We start from the raw sequence: 17,162 nt of genomic DNA on the forward strand, positions 1-17,162 counted from the left end.
CTCTATATATATATATATATATATACACACACACACACACACACACATATATATATATATATATATATATACACACGCGCATTTCTTTTTATTTCTTCAAGGAAACTAAAGCCAAAATTGCCTAAGGACAAGTTACACCCAATGCCAGTAAAGCCAATATCTAACATAGTACAATTCAGTCCAGGAGGAAACGCATGAAATATATGTGACCTGTGCTGGCAAAATGAGTCACAATGAGCAAATTTTCAAAAATGAGTTATTTTTATTTTTACATTCTCTATTAAGAATGATTTGTTGGATCGGACGAAAAATGACTAAACTACACCTGTTTGAAGTCGATGGAGTCAGCATAGTAAATTTAGAGAAAAACTGATTTAAAGATTACTGAAGGTTCCAAAGCAAAATCAACCAGCAACACTGCACCTTTTCCCCCACTTCTTTTCTTAATAATCATTACTAGATTTATAATCACAATATAGCTATTTTTTTATTTTCTCTTTGTTGTTATAAATATGAACTGAAAAAGAACAAATATAAGAAAGAAACAAGTATAGTGTTTTACGTTTTTCATTTTACATCTAAACAAAAGCATTCAAGTAAGAAAAACAAATAGTAAAATATAAAAATCACTTGTGTTCATTACAAATAAATTGATTATTAAAACTACAAAAGCAGTTCATTCAAGGGCAGCGAGTGATTCCCTCTTTTCTTTTAATGTTTGATTAACATTAATGAGACAGACGGCCTTTATTAAGACTTAATATAATGAGATCTAATATAATGTTACACATCCAATGTTTTTCCCCAAACGTTCACTTAAGATATAACAGATTATGTTTGCGTGAATACTTAAATATATTTAGCCTACTGTAAATCTGTGTATAGTGTATCAGGATCGTGTGTCGTCTTTATGCGGGCGATTTGGATGTCAATCAGCGTGAGAAGCGAACAGCGAAAAGGTAGGCTACTCCTCTCAGAAAATGTACAAATAAAGATACTTTTAGGTGTTTAACTATTTGGAGCATTGGGATCACTAGATAAGGGTTTAATGAACTCATTTTTGTGAAAACCTCAAATTCCCCCCCAAATCGACATTTTTCACTTTTTTTTGCCTTTTGCTCAAAATTAGCCTGTGTGCATTCCGACTCTTTTTGCCAGCACGGGTCACATATATCGTTCAGAAATTATTTTAAAATGCTGGAATCTAATGTGCTGAAATAGAAATCCTTCGTAAAAATATAGGACTTTACTAGCACTTTGTGTATCCTTGCTGAATAAAAGTATTAGTTCCTTTAAGAAAAAAAAAACATATATATTCATTATATTAATGTGTTTCTTCCTGGACTGAATTGTATGTTACATATTGGCTGATCTATGTTGGGTGTAACTTGTTCCCAGGGAATGTTGGCTTTAGTTTCCTTAAAGAAATAGGTAGAGATGGATTTGAAATATGCGGTGAGTCATATGTATCCCACTCATACCAGGATTAGCTGATGAACATCGTTATTTTACACACCACAATATGACCTAAATAAAATGTTACATATTATAGAGATGACCTGTACAGTAGATGCATATGTTTGCAAAATCATAGCAGAAGAGTTGAGAAAAGGGCCAAGTGTTGCAAAACCCCAGTCACTTATGAGATGTCCTAATAATTTAGCCTATATTGTTCTCAGCAGTAAAAGCTTGCCTTGTACGGTAGGCGAGACTGTTCAAACGTCAACCCATCAGCAAGAGAGGGTTGATTAAAAATGCTCTTTATTACCCACCGATTCCTTAATGGAGGATAGACTTTAAAAATGGAAGAAACAATTAGAGTTTTACTGCTTTGTGGGCACTACCGATTTCTATAAATCACACCAAGGGTGTAAATTTCCCAATAAAAGACAGCGGCACTCCTCACATGCGTAATCAACAAGTACACAAGCAACACATTTGTCTTTCTAGGTACACTGCACCGTTTGAGACCGCACACAACAAACTCTATAAGGCACTTTCCACAAATAAGGTACAAAATAGTCTTTTTTATTTTTTTTTTAAACCCAAATATAAAATAGACTAGACTGGTCTGCTAAATTGGAACAACTAGTTTTGTACTTAATGCACTTCAGTTGAAGTTCAGTTACAGAAGTAGTGCAGAAGTAGTAAATTTGATTATGCTAAAGTGGGGCTATTGCAAGTATACTTTAGGTAAACTTTAAATATCTTGCATTTAAAGACTGATATTATTCAAAGATCATGCAATCCTCATCAATAGTGACATTAAAACACATGTTAGGCTTAATATTAAGAAATTCGCATTGTGCACAAGTAGTACCCCAAATAAAGTTTAATTATCATTTTTATATCAGTCTTGAGCGATATGTCAGTAAATATGTTAATTGATTTTAACTATACTTAGTATGGAATAAATATATTTTATATATATTACTTTTTTATTAGGGACAACAACAACAATAATAATAAAAAATAAAAAAACTTTGGTAACAGTTGCCCAAGTTGTATGTTTGAGATTTTAATTTGTGTAAAAACACAAATTTTACAGTTTTTTTTCCTCAACATACAACAGAGCTCAAAAATTATGTTGCGTCTTTGCGTGTGTGTGTTTTTTTTTAAGGAAAGTTAGGGTGAAAATCATTCTCTAATAATTGCATACAAACTGCACAGCTAAATATCCTTTTTAACATTAAAATGAGTTAATAATTAAGCAAAATCATTTTAAAAGCATTGAACTGAATATCAGTTCAGCGTTTTATGCCAGTGTTGTATGAATTTAGATTTCAAGCTAGGCTAATTTTATGGTAGAGGATACGCAGGATTTGTGCTTTTAATGCTTTAAACTGCTTGAAAAAAAACTATAGACCTAATTGTACTCCTTCTGCAGACTGTCATAACTTGTTTATGTAGTTTGTTTGGTAGGGTCTTGTTCAGAGTTACACGCTAATTAATTTTACCACTCTGATATCTTGTAAAAACACTCATCGGTAATATGTTGTAGAGTGTAAAATGTGAAAATTTTTGTTGAAAAAACTGTTTTTTTGTCTTCCCTCTCTCTTCTTCTCCCTCCCAACCCCCTCCATGTCGCACCAAAAGCACATACACCCACACAGACTCACTACAAAGAGAGCAGCTGGGTTTTATTCCAGAGAATAAAAGCAATAATGGTTGGAAGCCTTTGAAATCATTAATAGATAAAAAGAACGAATGATCACGTTACATCTGGAGCAAGAATAAAGCTTGATCCCTTCTCCTCTCAGATCCGCCGTTCAGAAAAGATTTAGTTGAAACCAACTTGTTTGTTGCGGATGTGCGATGGGTATGAATGACTCAATCAACATTGCAGAACGTTCACAAAACTGTAGTCACTTGTTCCTTCTCATGTGTGTTCGAGAACAACGATAATTGATTGTAAGTCAGGGAGGTACCTGATATAAATAGTGTGGTTTGGGGAAAAATCCAGCTCTTCTTGTTCAGACTCTGATTTGAATGCTCGTGACCTAACCCTGAGTTTTGGAAATATGTTGTGTTGTTGTTATCACACAAGAGAACCGAGGGAGATTTTATGTAACAGTTCAGATCTTTTTTTATAGTGAAGCCCATGTCAACACTCCTGTACCAATGTGTTTAAACCTGCATTCTCTCTTTCCGCAATGTGCTGAAAATTGCACAGGTGTAGACAGGTGGTGTATTATTAGGAAAATTATTAATTTGGATTTGATAATGAGAAGTTGGCATGTTACATATTCCCTCCCTGTATTGCTGTGATTAAACCATGCAGCTGTAGTCACAGGTTGTTATTTGCGTGCACAGATCAGCAGATATCCCAGAAATTCATTCTTTCATTTTGAGGGATGAACAGACTCTGTCATTAACTTTCCTTATTCCTGACACAGTGTCTTATCTGTATTATCAGAGGGTATGTTATGTTTTCTAACCCTTTCCTTGTTGAACTAAAATGCCATTTTTTGTTGTTTTTTTGCCACCCTCTTTTCGTAAACCTCTGGAAAGATAAACGTTGTTTCATTGTTTTATTGAACAATGACAAACCTAGATAAGGTTTTCCTGAATAACAGGTGACCATGGATCTAAACACGATGGTTACCTGGCAATGCAAACATACACTCTTTATTCTTTTCATATGCCTTCATATACTCTGAAGTTCACAATACATACTTGATCCCCCCATCTGGAGATAAATATCCAGATCAATGCAATGACAGAATTTATTCAGTGTGAATCTCTCTGAATCATACCTACGGTAATACGCATATGCGTAAATGAATCATCGTTCATTTATTTAATATCGAGGCATCAGTAAGAACGATTGGTTTCTCTTGTGCCTTTTTGGGTGTGTGCTTTCTTCTTTTCTTTTCTTTTCTTTTTTGTTTTGTTTGTGAGATCATGCTTAAAAAATGTAGTGAAAAACATTTCGTGTCACGACAGGTCATCCTGTCCTCAAGCATAATGAAGTGAATAATTTTATGTTAAATATCACACTCATAAAGCATGCAATAAGCGTTCCTGTCATGTCATTGTTTGTTTGGTTTTTGCTTATTTCTGCTTTCTGGATCAAAAAGAACAAGATATAAACTTGACAACTTTATTTTCCCAAAATGTGATAATTTAGCTTTATTATTTTTATTATTGATTAATTAATTGTTTTATTAAATGCAGGTATTATTAAGCCTTTCCTTCTTTTTAAGGAAGTTAAAATCAATATGTAACACTTCAATGTCCCAAAGTATCATTACACTACCATTCAAATGTTTGGGGTTAGTAAGATTTTTTAAAACATTTTTACATATACACACACACATTCATATATACAGTGGGTACGGAAAGTATTCAGACCCCCTTAAATTTTTCACTCTTTGTTATATTGCAGATAAAAAAATTTCATGCATGCATGTTAATGCCTCCTTGTTGAATTAAAGTATTAATTTCTTTCTTTCTTTCTTTCAAAAAAAAAAAACCTTTCTGATGCCAGACTTTTGAACTGTAATGTACGTCATTGCATTACGCTCACACATTTTTTTTTTCAGACAAAAAGAGGAGAGGGATAAATATATCAATAATGTTATATCATGTAGTAATTATATGTGGTAGTAGGACATTTGATGTAATACTATTGACTTGTGTGCAATAGGTTTAGTGTGTATTTACAGTATATAATGTGTGTCAGTGTTTGAAGTCATCCTGTTGAATTCAGGTGTGTACAGTTACAGTATGTGTGTTGCATGTTTCTGAGTCCACATTTACCTCAGACTCCAGGGTCAGGAGATTATATGAGGACTATAATCTATCCACCCTTTCCTGGCACTCTAAATCAAGTTCATTCTCCATTTGGGCCATCTTCCAAGATGGTTTTAGAAAGGAATAATTTGAGGACCTGATTAATCAACCTCTTCAGTTTGTAAGACCAAAGGTCTTCGCAATGATGTCATTGCACAATGGTCACATGGACAGTGGGAATATGTTGCCGATAGGACATTTGAATGTTAATATGCAATCAGTTGATAATATTAAAACAAACATATTGTCTTCAGTGGTGCTCTTATCATTTAGGCTGAAGTCCGTTTTGACTTTGTTTCTGTGTGATCTGAGGCGTAGTGAAGGCCCCATCCGCAGTATACATCACAATAAGCTAATTAGCAATATAATTAGCATTGTAATTACCAGCTGCAATAATTACTTTTATTTATTATGTTTTTAGTGTATTTATCTGATCTAAAAAAAATCATCTGATTATTAGTCTGTTCTTTAATTTGGAATTTCAAGCCTCTGTTTCTGTTGTTTTCGGCCCTTATTTAAAATAAAAAGCTTATTAAAGTGCATCAGTATTTTAGGATAAATAAAAATAACTCATCGTATACATGGTATCTGTTTTATATTGATATGTATATGAAATGAGACAGACTTCACCTGGTTAAAAAATAAATATTAAAGCTATTTAACATGCTGAAATAAACCTACGCATTTCCTTTTTATCACTCAATCTCATGAAATCTGTTTTACAGACTCTACACACTCCCCTTGTGTTTTACCCACAAACCTGTGTTTCTCTTGAAAGGATAGCATGCATAAACACACAATCTAATAAGAGCACAAGAAGGATGATAATGCCTTTTTATTAACTTACGGAGTGGTTTGTTTGGGCAAATTGAAAGTCGTATTTTTCTCTCTAAACATCTAATTGGAGGTGTTTTACCCACAAACCTGTTTCTCTTGAAAGGATAGCATGCATAAACACACAATCTAATAAGAGCACAAGAATGATGATAATGCCTTTTTATTAACTTACGGAGTGGTTTGTTTGGGCAAATTGAAAGTCGTATTTTTCTCTCTAAACATCTAATTGGAGTTTTGACAGGTTTTACAATGAAATGAAAGTAGTTACTGTGCTGCGGAAACAGCGCTGTTTATAAAATTCTGAGTACGATACAAGCCACTGACAGCACTGGTATAAAAAGATGCATTAAAAACGGTTACACAAACCGAATGTTGATTTGTCAAAGTGGCGAATGGGAGGCATTTTTTCAAAGTTCATCAAAATCTTTGTTTGCGTTTATGGTTTGGTAGTAAAATATGTACCCATAACTGTTCTGTGTCCTAACAGGCGTCAACAGACAGCTATGTAAGAGTCTAGTGTGAACATGCAAGCTAACTGTTGGCAAGAAGAAGACAGTGACCCACAGGACTGAGACAAAACTGGAGGACTCAATATATCTTGAAGGTCAATATCACAATGTACCATAATGCATCTATAGTTTGCTAATGACTATTTAACTGGCCAGTTACCTAAAAACAGTAATATCAGTCAGCATAAAAGAGGTTTTCGGCTCGTAATTTTGTGTAGACTCATTGTGTAGTACTCAGTAAGAATTCTGCCGACTGATGTTGTTTGATTTTATACAAATTATGCCGGTAAACAATGACTTGTTTTATGAATGCATGGTTTGACTTTATACCAGCACGTATAATGGCTAGTCAGGCTGGATTGCCATGGTTAGTGAATAGGATGCAGGTTTTGATGCTGAAATAACTCATGCTAAAGTAGCGTAACTGTTCAGTGCATTCGCCTTGCTGTGTTTTGTCAGTAAAGCAGATGAAGATACGACTATGTTTGGAATTGCCTCAGTTCACCCAAAGCGCTAATGCTAACCACAGCTCGTGTGATAGTCGCGACTCTAAGCAATATTGAAGTCACACCTCTGGTTCACGAAACAACTTAATTGAGTCACACACACGGAGAAGCCCAGCCATGTCATAATACCCAGAGGCCTTGATTAATTAAGCCCTAAAAGCCCAGGAGCGCTCAACGTTCACCAGGTGCCTGTTCATCTGCCACTAGTTCCGCTTCTAAACCCATAAATACAATCCTGAGACATAAATGCAACTTTATCTAGTAATAAAACATATAGGAACTGGCGTGAATCATCCGAGCTTAAATATATTGAATATTTAATATAGTGAATATCTTTCTGCACCTGTATTAATTAGTTCAGTTTCGTTAACAAAAACTGTTCTTGTGTAAAAAGTTCCTGAAATAACATTGTGATGCTTTAGTCACAGAAAGATTGTATTTATAGCATGACATTCTGACTAGCATTTAGCCTAGTTCAAGTTCACTTTTGTAATTTTGTTGTAATATGTTTATGTTGTGTATACATAAACATCCTATACATTCTCATATGTATAGGATGCGTTTGGGTGAGTTAATTAACCCGCTATCAAAGTACTTCATTAAACCAGTGTTTATGCACTGTTTAGCTTCAGTTCACAAACAGAATCCTTGATATTATTCTATATGATTGGATTATTTGAAACTATCATATTCTTTATATAATGTTCTTATTATTCATAAAGCATTGTTAGTGCATGGTTGATGTTTTTTCTTGGCAATTTTTTTGTCAGCAGTAATTTTTCAACCCAGTCTCATAAAAATACGTACGTCTGTGTACTTTTCTGCAACACCGTTTTTACGTACCTTACTGCATGTTTCGCTGCAGTTTCAAAGAGAAATGTCCACTGAGTGGCGCTAAAACACTAAACCTACCCGACAGTGTTAACAAATGCAAAACTGATATAAAAACGCATTTGTTGATGCAACCGTGTCATTTGAACTTATTTATATTCGAACCGCAGCTCCTCGCCTCTCAAGTACGTCTCCGTACTCCGTGAGCTACCGAACAAACCTACCGTTGATGAAAACCCATTGATATGAAGCTGGATATGTGCGGTGCTAACGTTCAAAAGCATCAGTTTTCAAATCTCCCAGCATATTAAAATTGTTTTGAAGTCATAACATGATATTCTTCAAGTAATTGTGCGAAAATTACACTTTATTAATCGAAACTCTGTAAATGTGTGTGAAAAGGAATAAAAGGTGTCGGAGTTTTACTGCCTTTAGTGTTCATTTCTTTTGGAAACTGCAGTGATATGTACTTATTGGTACGTATTTCGCGTTTCGCGAAAATGTGCCCCCGGGTACGTTTTTGCCATGAGACCAGGTTGTAATTTTTTCTCAGCAGTTTTAATTAAAATATTTTATTTTTGTTCTGATGCGCACCTTTTAGTTGTTGTTGAATTAAAAAAAAAAAAACGAGTAACACTTTAGAGACCAGTTCTCACAACTAGTTGCTAATTTGCATGCATATTGCTAGCATATTGGCTGTTTATTAGTACTTATAAAGCAAATATTAATGCCTCATTCTGCATGACCATATTTTAGATCCATTAATCCGATACCTAAACTTAACAACTGCTTTACTAACTATTAATAAGCAGCAAACTATGAGTTTATTGAGGCAAATGTCATAGTTAATAGTTACTTAGTAAGAATTGGTCCACAAACTATCAAAAAATCATTGTTTTTGTTAACAATGATGAGACTAAAAAGTGCCAATCATGATGACAATAAAATGTTTTTAATTAAAATATACTATTGATGAAAATATGATGAGAGAAAAAATAACAGCGCAGGATATAAACTGTACATGTACAATGTTTTTGAAGAAGAAAAATCTAGAAAGAAAATGATTGTTTCAGATAATCCAATAATAGTCAATAATGTCTGGGATTCGGATTTCGGAGCTAAAGCTGAATAATATATGAAGCACTTTTTGTTGTTGGTAATTTCATTAATGACATTAGCATGCCAGAAAAAAAAACAGCTTATAAGGACATTATTTTCCTGTATTTCTGTCCTTATGGGCATCTCACTGGTCTGGCAGGTGTTGTACTCCTTAACTAGTCATTGAGGAGTCATCACCTAAACCAGTGCTTACAGCCTCCCAATTCCCTCTAATCCAAAACAAGCAGATTTAGCCAGCTCTCTAGACCGCTCTCCACAAAACAAACACATCGGCCCCCTGCAGACTGCACCGAAGCCCTCCTCCCTCCCTTCGCACCCCTGCTGCTCGATGCTCGGTTAGCCAGGCTAAGTGAATAGGGAGAGGCAGGTCTCCATGGGTAACGGCTGCCATGGAGGCACCTGGCAGGAGAGCGAGAAGGATGCTGCGAGAGCCAGCAGGCGCACGCAGATGAGCGGGGAGATTTGAGGGCCGCACTCTGCATCTTTATCCCACTCCCCTGCCGTTCAGGGGGTGGTCACCCCCGCCAGAGGGTGCGTCTGCCAAGAACTGAAGAATGTTAGCCCTGCGGCCCTGTGAGTGGGAATGAGCAGAAAATTGAAGTTAACAAGCATGCCGTATGCTAAGTGGTGACGAGAGTCCCCAAGCTTTCCGTTAGGGCCCCGGTCCAGCTTCCATTCTCCTCGTAGAGTCGCTGCCAGCATCCGTTGGCTCTGACTGCAGGCTGGAGGTGACCGGCATTATGCGTCTGTAGGCATATTAAGACATCATGATCTCCTGTATACAAGACTCCTGTGATGCAGGCGGATATAAAATATGGATTTGTGCTGTTGGTTAGTAGTTTTAGTATTAGGGAAAACTTTAATTTATGTATATTTTATTATCTTTGTCTTCACCACCACTGAATCTTTAAAACCATAGCAAAATATTTGACCTGATTTGTGAATGTGAGTTTGCAGGAAAAAAAAGAGATCATGTACTGTGAAATAATGGCAAGGAACAATATGTCCAATGTAGTTTGATTCATGAATGAATGACTCTTGTGAACCAATTATTTTTAGTGAATCTAAGACACATAGTGCGGCCAGTGTTGTCCAGTTCATGAACAAATTACTCTTATAAACCAGTTCTTTTTAGTGAATCAAAACATACAGCACTAACACTAGCTGGGTTTCCATTACAGATTTGTGCAAAACTTTTGCAATATTTTATAAATGTTGATAAAAAAACCTATATCCATTAACTGATGTTATGCAACTAAAACATAAATGTTTCCTCTCGCGATAAGTTATTGTGACGGATGTTGGTAGGTTTATGTATGTTGCAGCCACCGCACTAGCCATTATTTTTAATCAAAGGAGATGTATGCGTGTATCTTTAGCGAAGCAGTGCGGAGAGCCACTTCTGGGACGCTTCTGAAATGTGCTGCGGCGCAGCTGGGATAAACGCAAGCATTGACTAGAGTGGCTGGTGGCCGTGTCGGAGCTATAATGCGCTGCAGACGTGTGCAGTATCCAAGCATTAATGGCAAGGAAAGAGCTTGAGAGCGGCCACGTATGAGGTGCTTCTTGGAGGTTATAGTACATTAAAGAATGATCATGTGACTTGCGTACGCCAAAAGACCTGTATATGCAAAAAACTGTTTGTATTGAGTTTTTGCGATATATTCCTTTTTCAAATTGCCTGAAAAACCAACTCATGCGAGCATAAAAAAATGTTTTTTTTTGCGATATATGGGAGTTTTAGAGAAATTGACGTGTTTCCATTGGGTGTATTTTCAATTCGCAATTTCTGAAGGGTAATGGAAATGCGACTAGTGTAGACACAAACAAATAGGTTCACAAAAAAAAGAAATTTAGGAACCGGTTGTTTTTAATGAATCAAAAGGTACAGTGTAACCAGTGTTTTCTAAATCATTTCTAAATTACTTTTATGAATTGGTTGTTTTTAGCGAATCAGAAACATACAGCACAATCAGTGTAGTCTGATTCTTTTATAAGTGACTCTTAAAAACCAGTGGTTTTTAGTGACTCAAAACATACAGCGTGGCCAGTGTAGTCTGTTCCTAAAGCCAGTTCTTTTGATGAATAGTTTAAAAAGATGAGTTTGAATCATTCTGAAACACTATGACTCTAAGCAGTAGCAGAGATTTAACATTTAGCATTTCTTCATTGTGTAACTAGAATGGATATTATAACTTAAATATACCCAAAAGAATTAAAATCAAATCTGAATTTAATCAAACTGAATCAGTTTAAATCGCAAATTCAATTGAATCAAAAACCCAACCTAATTATTTTGAAATGAAATGCTCAAAAGACATGTGTTTCCACATTCTTTTTAGTGTACTTTGACAGTGAATACATAGGTATTGTACTTTTTTTTTTTTTTAATAAGAAACAATTGAAATACAAGGATTTTATCTTGCACCTCTTCCAAGCATTGTTCTTTTGGGAACAATTATCTTACTTTTGCACAATGGCCTGATATCCTGTTTTTCGGCCAAGGATATTATGCAGGACCACCGTGGTTGCGGTTAGTCACATGCCACGCACGCATCCTCCTGTAGCGGGCCGCCCCACCTCCTCTCCTTTATGCTGCAGTGTGCAGCCCAAGGGAACGCTGTGCTCTATGTGTAAAATAAGGGTAGCAGATATAATGAAGGTCATTGTAATCAGAGCTAATGTGCCAGGGAGTCGAGACACTTCGGCTTTATTCGAGGGTTAGGCCCAGCACCGCTGGCCCGGGGGGAGGAGGCTGATAGTGTTATCAGAACTAACCTGCCGCTAATAACGACACGCTCCTCTGTTCATGTCAGCATCAGTCTGAACTTTCACTGATATCTACAGTATGGAAGTAGGGAAGCGGATTGAGCTACTGAACGCTTCACATCTTACTTAAATCCCCTCCCTAGGTGTTTGAAGGTGCGCTGTTTCCCTCCTCTGTTTATTTTCAAACAGTAGAAGGAACGTGCCCAGTCTGCTTGATGTGCACTTAAAGAAATAGTTCATCATAAAATGAAAACTCTTATTATTTACTCATTTACTTTACATTACAGGTTTGGGGGCGAGTAAATGATGAGAGAATGTTCTTTTTTTGGCTGAACTAGTCTATTATTGTTCAGACTGGGAGGAAGTGATGTTAACGCTCATTTGTTTTGATCTGAACGATGCAGAGTAAGCCAATAAATAAGAGCCCGCTTTAGAAAAAGAGGGTACCTTTGCCCTTTTCCCTTTCCTCAATGTTCTAACTGAAGTTAAATGATGGTGTCCCACAGTGTGGTATCATGGTCTGAATGGACCCCTAGGTGAATGATATATGGGATTTCTTTTGTCATTGAAATCTAGGCTGTATGGATATCAGAATGCTCTTTGTGCACTTAACTCATATGCTCTTGGAGTACAAGCCTTTGGAATTATGCAGATATATTTTTATAGAACAATGTGCATTTGCATGCGTCCCTTTCAGTAGTAATTTTATTGAATTTATCTACATTAAAAAAGTATTTTGTTAGGTAACCTAAAAATATGCTGACATTACGTTATACCAGTGAATGTAATTTTTAAGGGTCAGATGAGGTTGACTGATAAAAACTGCACATTTTCCATTTAATTTTATTTTTTTTATATATATATAGTGATGTTTTTTTAACAATAAGGATGGCACGAGGCAACTTGAGTTTTAATATGGTGTTCAAAACTTATTATAAAAATAAAATATATCTACATTTTTATATGATATATGATATTATTATTAATTCAGATTATTATATATATTGTTTTGTTAATAATTATTTTATATAAATTATTTAGTGAATAATTAATTATTTAAATATGTATTAAAATAAGCTTCTTTGTGATGGGACCTGTGAAAAGATAGATAGATAGATAGATAGATAGATAGATAGATAGATAGATAGATAGATAGATAGATAGATAGATAGATAGATAGATAGATAGATAGATAGATAGATAGATAGATAGATAGATAGATAGATAGATAGATAGATAGATAGATAGATAGATAGATAGATAGATAGATAGATAGATAGATAGATAGATAGATAGATAGATAGATAGATAGATAGATAGATAGATAGATAGATAGATAGATAGATAGATAGATAGATAGATAGATAGATAGATAGATAGATAGATAGATAGATAGATAGATAGATAGATAGATAGATAGATAGATAGATAGATAGATAGATAGATAGATAGATAGATAGATAGATAGATAGATAGATAGATAGATAGATAGATAGATAGATAGATAGATAGATAGATAGATAGATAGATAGATAGATAGATAGATAGATAGATAGATAGATAGATAGATAGATAGATAGATAGATAGATAGATAGATAGATAGATAGATAGATAGATAGATAGATAGATAGATAGATAGATAGATAGATAGATAGATAGATAGATAGATAGATAGATAGATAGATAGATAGATAGATAGATAGATAGATAGATAGATAGATAGATAGATAGATAGATAGATAGATAGATAGATAGATAGATAGATAGATAGATAGATAGATAGATAGATAGATAGATAGATAGATAGATAGATAGATAGATAGATAGATAGATAGATAGATAGATAGATAGATAGATAGATAGATAGATAGATAGATAGATAGATAGATAGATAGATAGATAGATAGATAGATAGATAGATAGATAGATAGATAGATAGATAGATAGATAGATAGATAGATAGATAGATAGATAGATAGATAGATAGATAGATAGATAGATAGATAGATAGATAGATAGATAGATAGATAGATAGATAGATAGATAGATAGATAGATAGATAGATAGATAGATAGATAGATAGATAGATAGATAGATAGATAGATAGATAGATAGATAGATAGATAGATAGATAGATAGATAGATAGATAGATAGATAGATAGATAGATAGATAGATAGATAGATAGATAGATAGATAGATAGATAGATAGATAGATAGATAGATAGATAGATAGATAGATAGATAGATAGATAGATAGATAGATAGATAGATAGATAGATAGATAGATAGATAGATAGATAGATAGATAGATAGATAGATAGATAGATAGATAGATAGATAGATAGATAGATAGATAGATAGATAGATAGATAGATAATTGTAATATTAATTTAATAATTTTTTTATTCTATATATAAATATATTATTTATAAATAAGAAATTATTTTAATTAAAATATATTTATATTGTATATATTTATTATTTTTATTGTTTTGTTCATAAGGATTTAATGGTCTTTATTTATTTAATAATTAATTATTTATTCAAATAAGCTTCTTTGTGGTGGGACCTGTGAAATTGTTGGCAGGGCAAACGAAAAAAACGAAACAAAAAACTTTATTGTTGATTCTTGAGTTTATTTGAAAGCTTTTTGAAATGTTGAATGAGCGCATTACTGTCTTCCAGTCTTTTATTCCTCAGTGCTCCTACAAGAACATCAAACTGTACATTCGCCATGAACTCATGCTTCTTCAAAAAACGGGATTTCCTGCTGACAAGGCTCATAAAAAAGGATGAAAAAGAGATTGGCAGAGGCCCTAGTCTTCCACTTTTCATATTTCCCTTTTAAAAAGTGGCGCACTGTTTCTGTGAGAGACATCAAAGGGGCCGAAGGAGGGCCAGGGAGCCTCTATTCACTTTTCCACCTCCATAAAAGCTTCCCATATCTAACCCCTAGTGACTGGCTGGCCCTATCATTCAAATGTCCCAGCGCTCTTTGTGGCTTCCCCAGGACCACAGTGAAATGATCTCTTTTGTTGCGCATCATTAGTTCCATCTGTTGTGAGAGCCTGGCTGTCTGTTCCGAGGGCAGGCCGACGTGATGGTGGCCGGGGGCGACGCGAAAGGGCCACGTCCCCACGACTCGTGTCCTGACCTCGTCCTCCTCCTCCTGGAACATTGATGCTCCATTTCTTTCCCTCCCTCCCTCTCTCTCCTCACAGATGACACTCTGTCTGTCACTGCTTTCTTATTTATGCATCCGGAGGAAGGCAAAGCATCTTGAGCGCGTTTTATTAAAACTGGGCTTTTTTTCTGAAACAAAAATGTAAGCGTATTTTGATTGAGAGATGGAGACGGGCTTATATATGATGATGTCATGGGAACAAAAAATCTGTTTAATAAAACTAATGCAAAATAGAGTTTCATAGCCATTAAAGAATATTTATAGCCACTGGCCAGTGAGTTTTCGCATTAGACGAGAATGGCCTACGGTGATAAAAAAAAAAAAAAGAAAGAAAGAAAAAACTGTTATTCCTCCGAAGCTTGTGGGCGGATGCGAAGTGAAAAGAAATACAAATATTGTCCGTGTTTTCACAACACTGTATTAAAGTGGCTTTGGCTTGTGAATATTCATGAGAATAATGAAGTATCAACATAAAGCTGGACAGCAAAATTGTACTCCAAAGTCAAGAGGCAAACGTCTCAATTATTTGGTACATAACTAAAGTCTTATGCAAATGTGCAGTAAAAACAAAATTAAAACGGCTTTATTCATATTAATGAATTCAACATCTGTTTAATCTAATTTCATGCTGTGTAGGAAAAAAATAACCATTTTAGTTCCATAAACTTTGTCAGTTTTGTGTTCGTATAGGTTGTCACCGGAGTCTTCCAGTTCGGATTTTTCTTGCATCATGGTGTCTGTGATGCACCAAACAGATGTAACATTTTCTCTTGGCAAGGAAATATTTTATTCATGATTTACATGAATGATAAATCTTGTGAAAGTCTTAGTGCTGATGGGCATACGCAATTTAACATCTGTCCTCCTCAGAATAATTAATAGAGCAGCAGAACACAGGGGACTGAGGACTCTTCTTCTTGTTCATTTTCTGTAATTATTGTCAAAAACAAAGCAAGCCTAGATTTGCATCTTGCAGTCTCCTTGCTGTTCTCTTGCCTAACAAAACAACTTTTAAAGAAGTGATTTCCAGATTTATTCAATTTGGAACTTTTGTTTGAACATTCTTTCTGGCGTTGTGTTGTTGTGAGGTGAAAGTGATACTTTAAAACAACAGTTTCATTGTTCTATTTTTTTAAACCCTCTAGATGTGTTTGAGAACATTTAGGAATCTTTATATATAGAATTAATATTATATGTACACATCGTCCTCTATAAAAAGTATTAAATTATAAAAAATTGTATTAAATATATTAATAATATATATATACAATGTAATATTATTTATTATAATATTAAATATATTTAATAATTGTGTACATCTAATTAATATATAATAGTATAAATATTATTTAAGATTTATTTAAGGTGTTGTGTTGTTGTCACGCGAAAGTGGTACTTTAAAACAACTGTTTTTATCTTCTTTTTCAAGTTGAGCAGTGTATGAATCAGATTTATAATTCATGACATTTACAAAATTGATTATTTGTATTATGTAGTCTTACATATAAAATTGTGTTATACATATAATATTTCATATAATATAGATATTATTTGAGATTTCAAATGTATTACTTGTGTTTTGGATCCCGTTAGGATACATTTTTCAGACTATGGGGGAGTACACTTGTTGTTGTTTTTTTATAACGGGGGGGGGTTCGTGCGCTTGCGCGTGCCTCAAAAGAGGGCTTAGATAGTGATGAGCGGCTTTTGTAATGTAGAATGACTTACAAAGATACATAACAGCTACAGGTGTATGCACTACTTGCTTTATGCAAGCACTATATAGGATAAGTCACTATACAGGATTTACCCTATTATACTTTATCGACACGAATTGATAGGTGAAACAACAAACAGCCACCCACAAATAGTCTATAAACAAAGCATCAGGCTGTCTTTGAGTTCACATGAACAACGGTTAACGTAAAGTTACTCGTCGTCAGGCTACAGAAGAATACCATAATTCCTCCGTTCAACTAGGCCTAAGACATCGAGAGTCACGCAGACCTATAACAACCCAGCCACAACACATAATTGCGAATAACATGCCTTACCTTAACACAGAATCGACCACAGAGTCCAACGTTTATATTTTTTCTACGAATCTTT

At 34.6% G+C, this 17,162-nt stretch overlaps 1 protein-coding gene across 1 annotated transcript in view; it reads left to right on the plus strand.

Moving 5' to 3' along the window:
* Positions 1 to 15,944, plus strand: part of LOC107681931 (uncharacterized) — a 101,193-nt gene extending 85,249 nt beyond the window's left edge. Inside the window, exons 13-14 of the mRNA XM_016478304.1 lie at positions 6,620 to 6,736; positions 14,570 to 15,944. Coding sequence (XP_016333790.1) covers positions 6,620 to 6,654 — 35 coding nt within the window. The 3' untranslated portion in view covers positions 6,655 to 6,736; positions 14,570 to 15,944. The remainder of the gene's footprint in view (positions 1 to 6,619; positions 6,737 to 14,569) is intronic.
* The last annotated feature ends 1,218 nt before the right edge of the window (positions 15,945 to 17,162 follow it).

This window comes from Sinocyclocheilus anshuiensis, unplaced genomic scaffold (assembly GCF_001515605.1).
Source record: "Sinocyclocheilus anshuiensis isolate Anshui unplaced genomic scaffold, SAMN03320099.WGS_v1.1 scaffold2090, whole genome shotgun sequence".
In the NCBI taxonomy this organism is placed as follows: Eukaryota; Metazoa; Chordata; class Actinopteri; order Cypriniformes; family Cyprinidae; genus Sinocyclocheilus; species Sinocyclocheilus anshuiensis.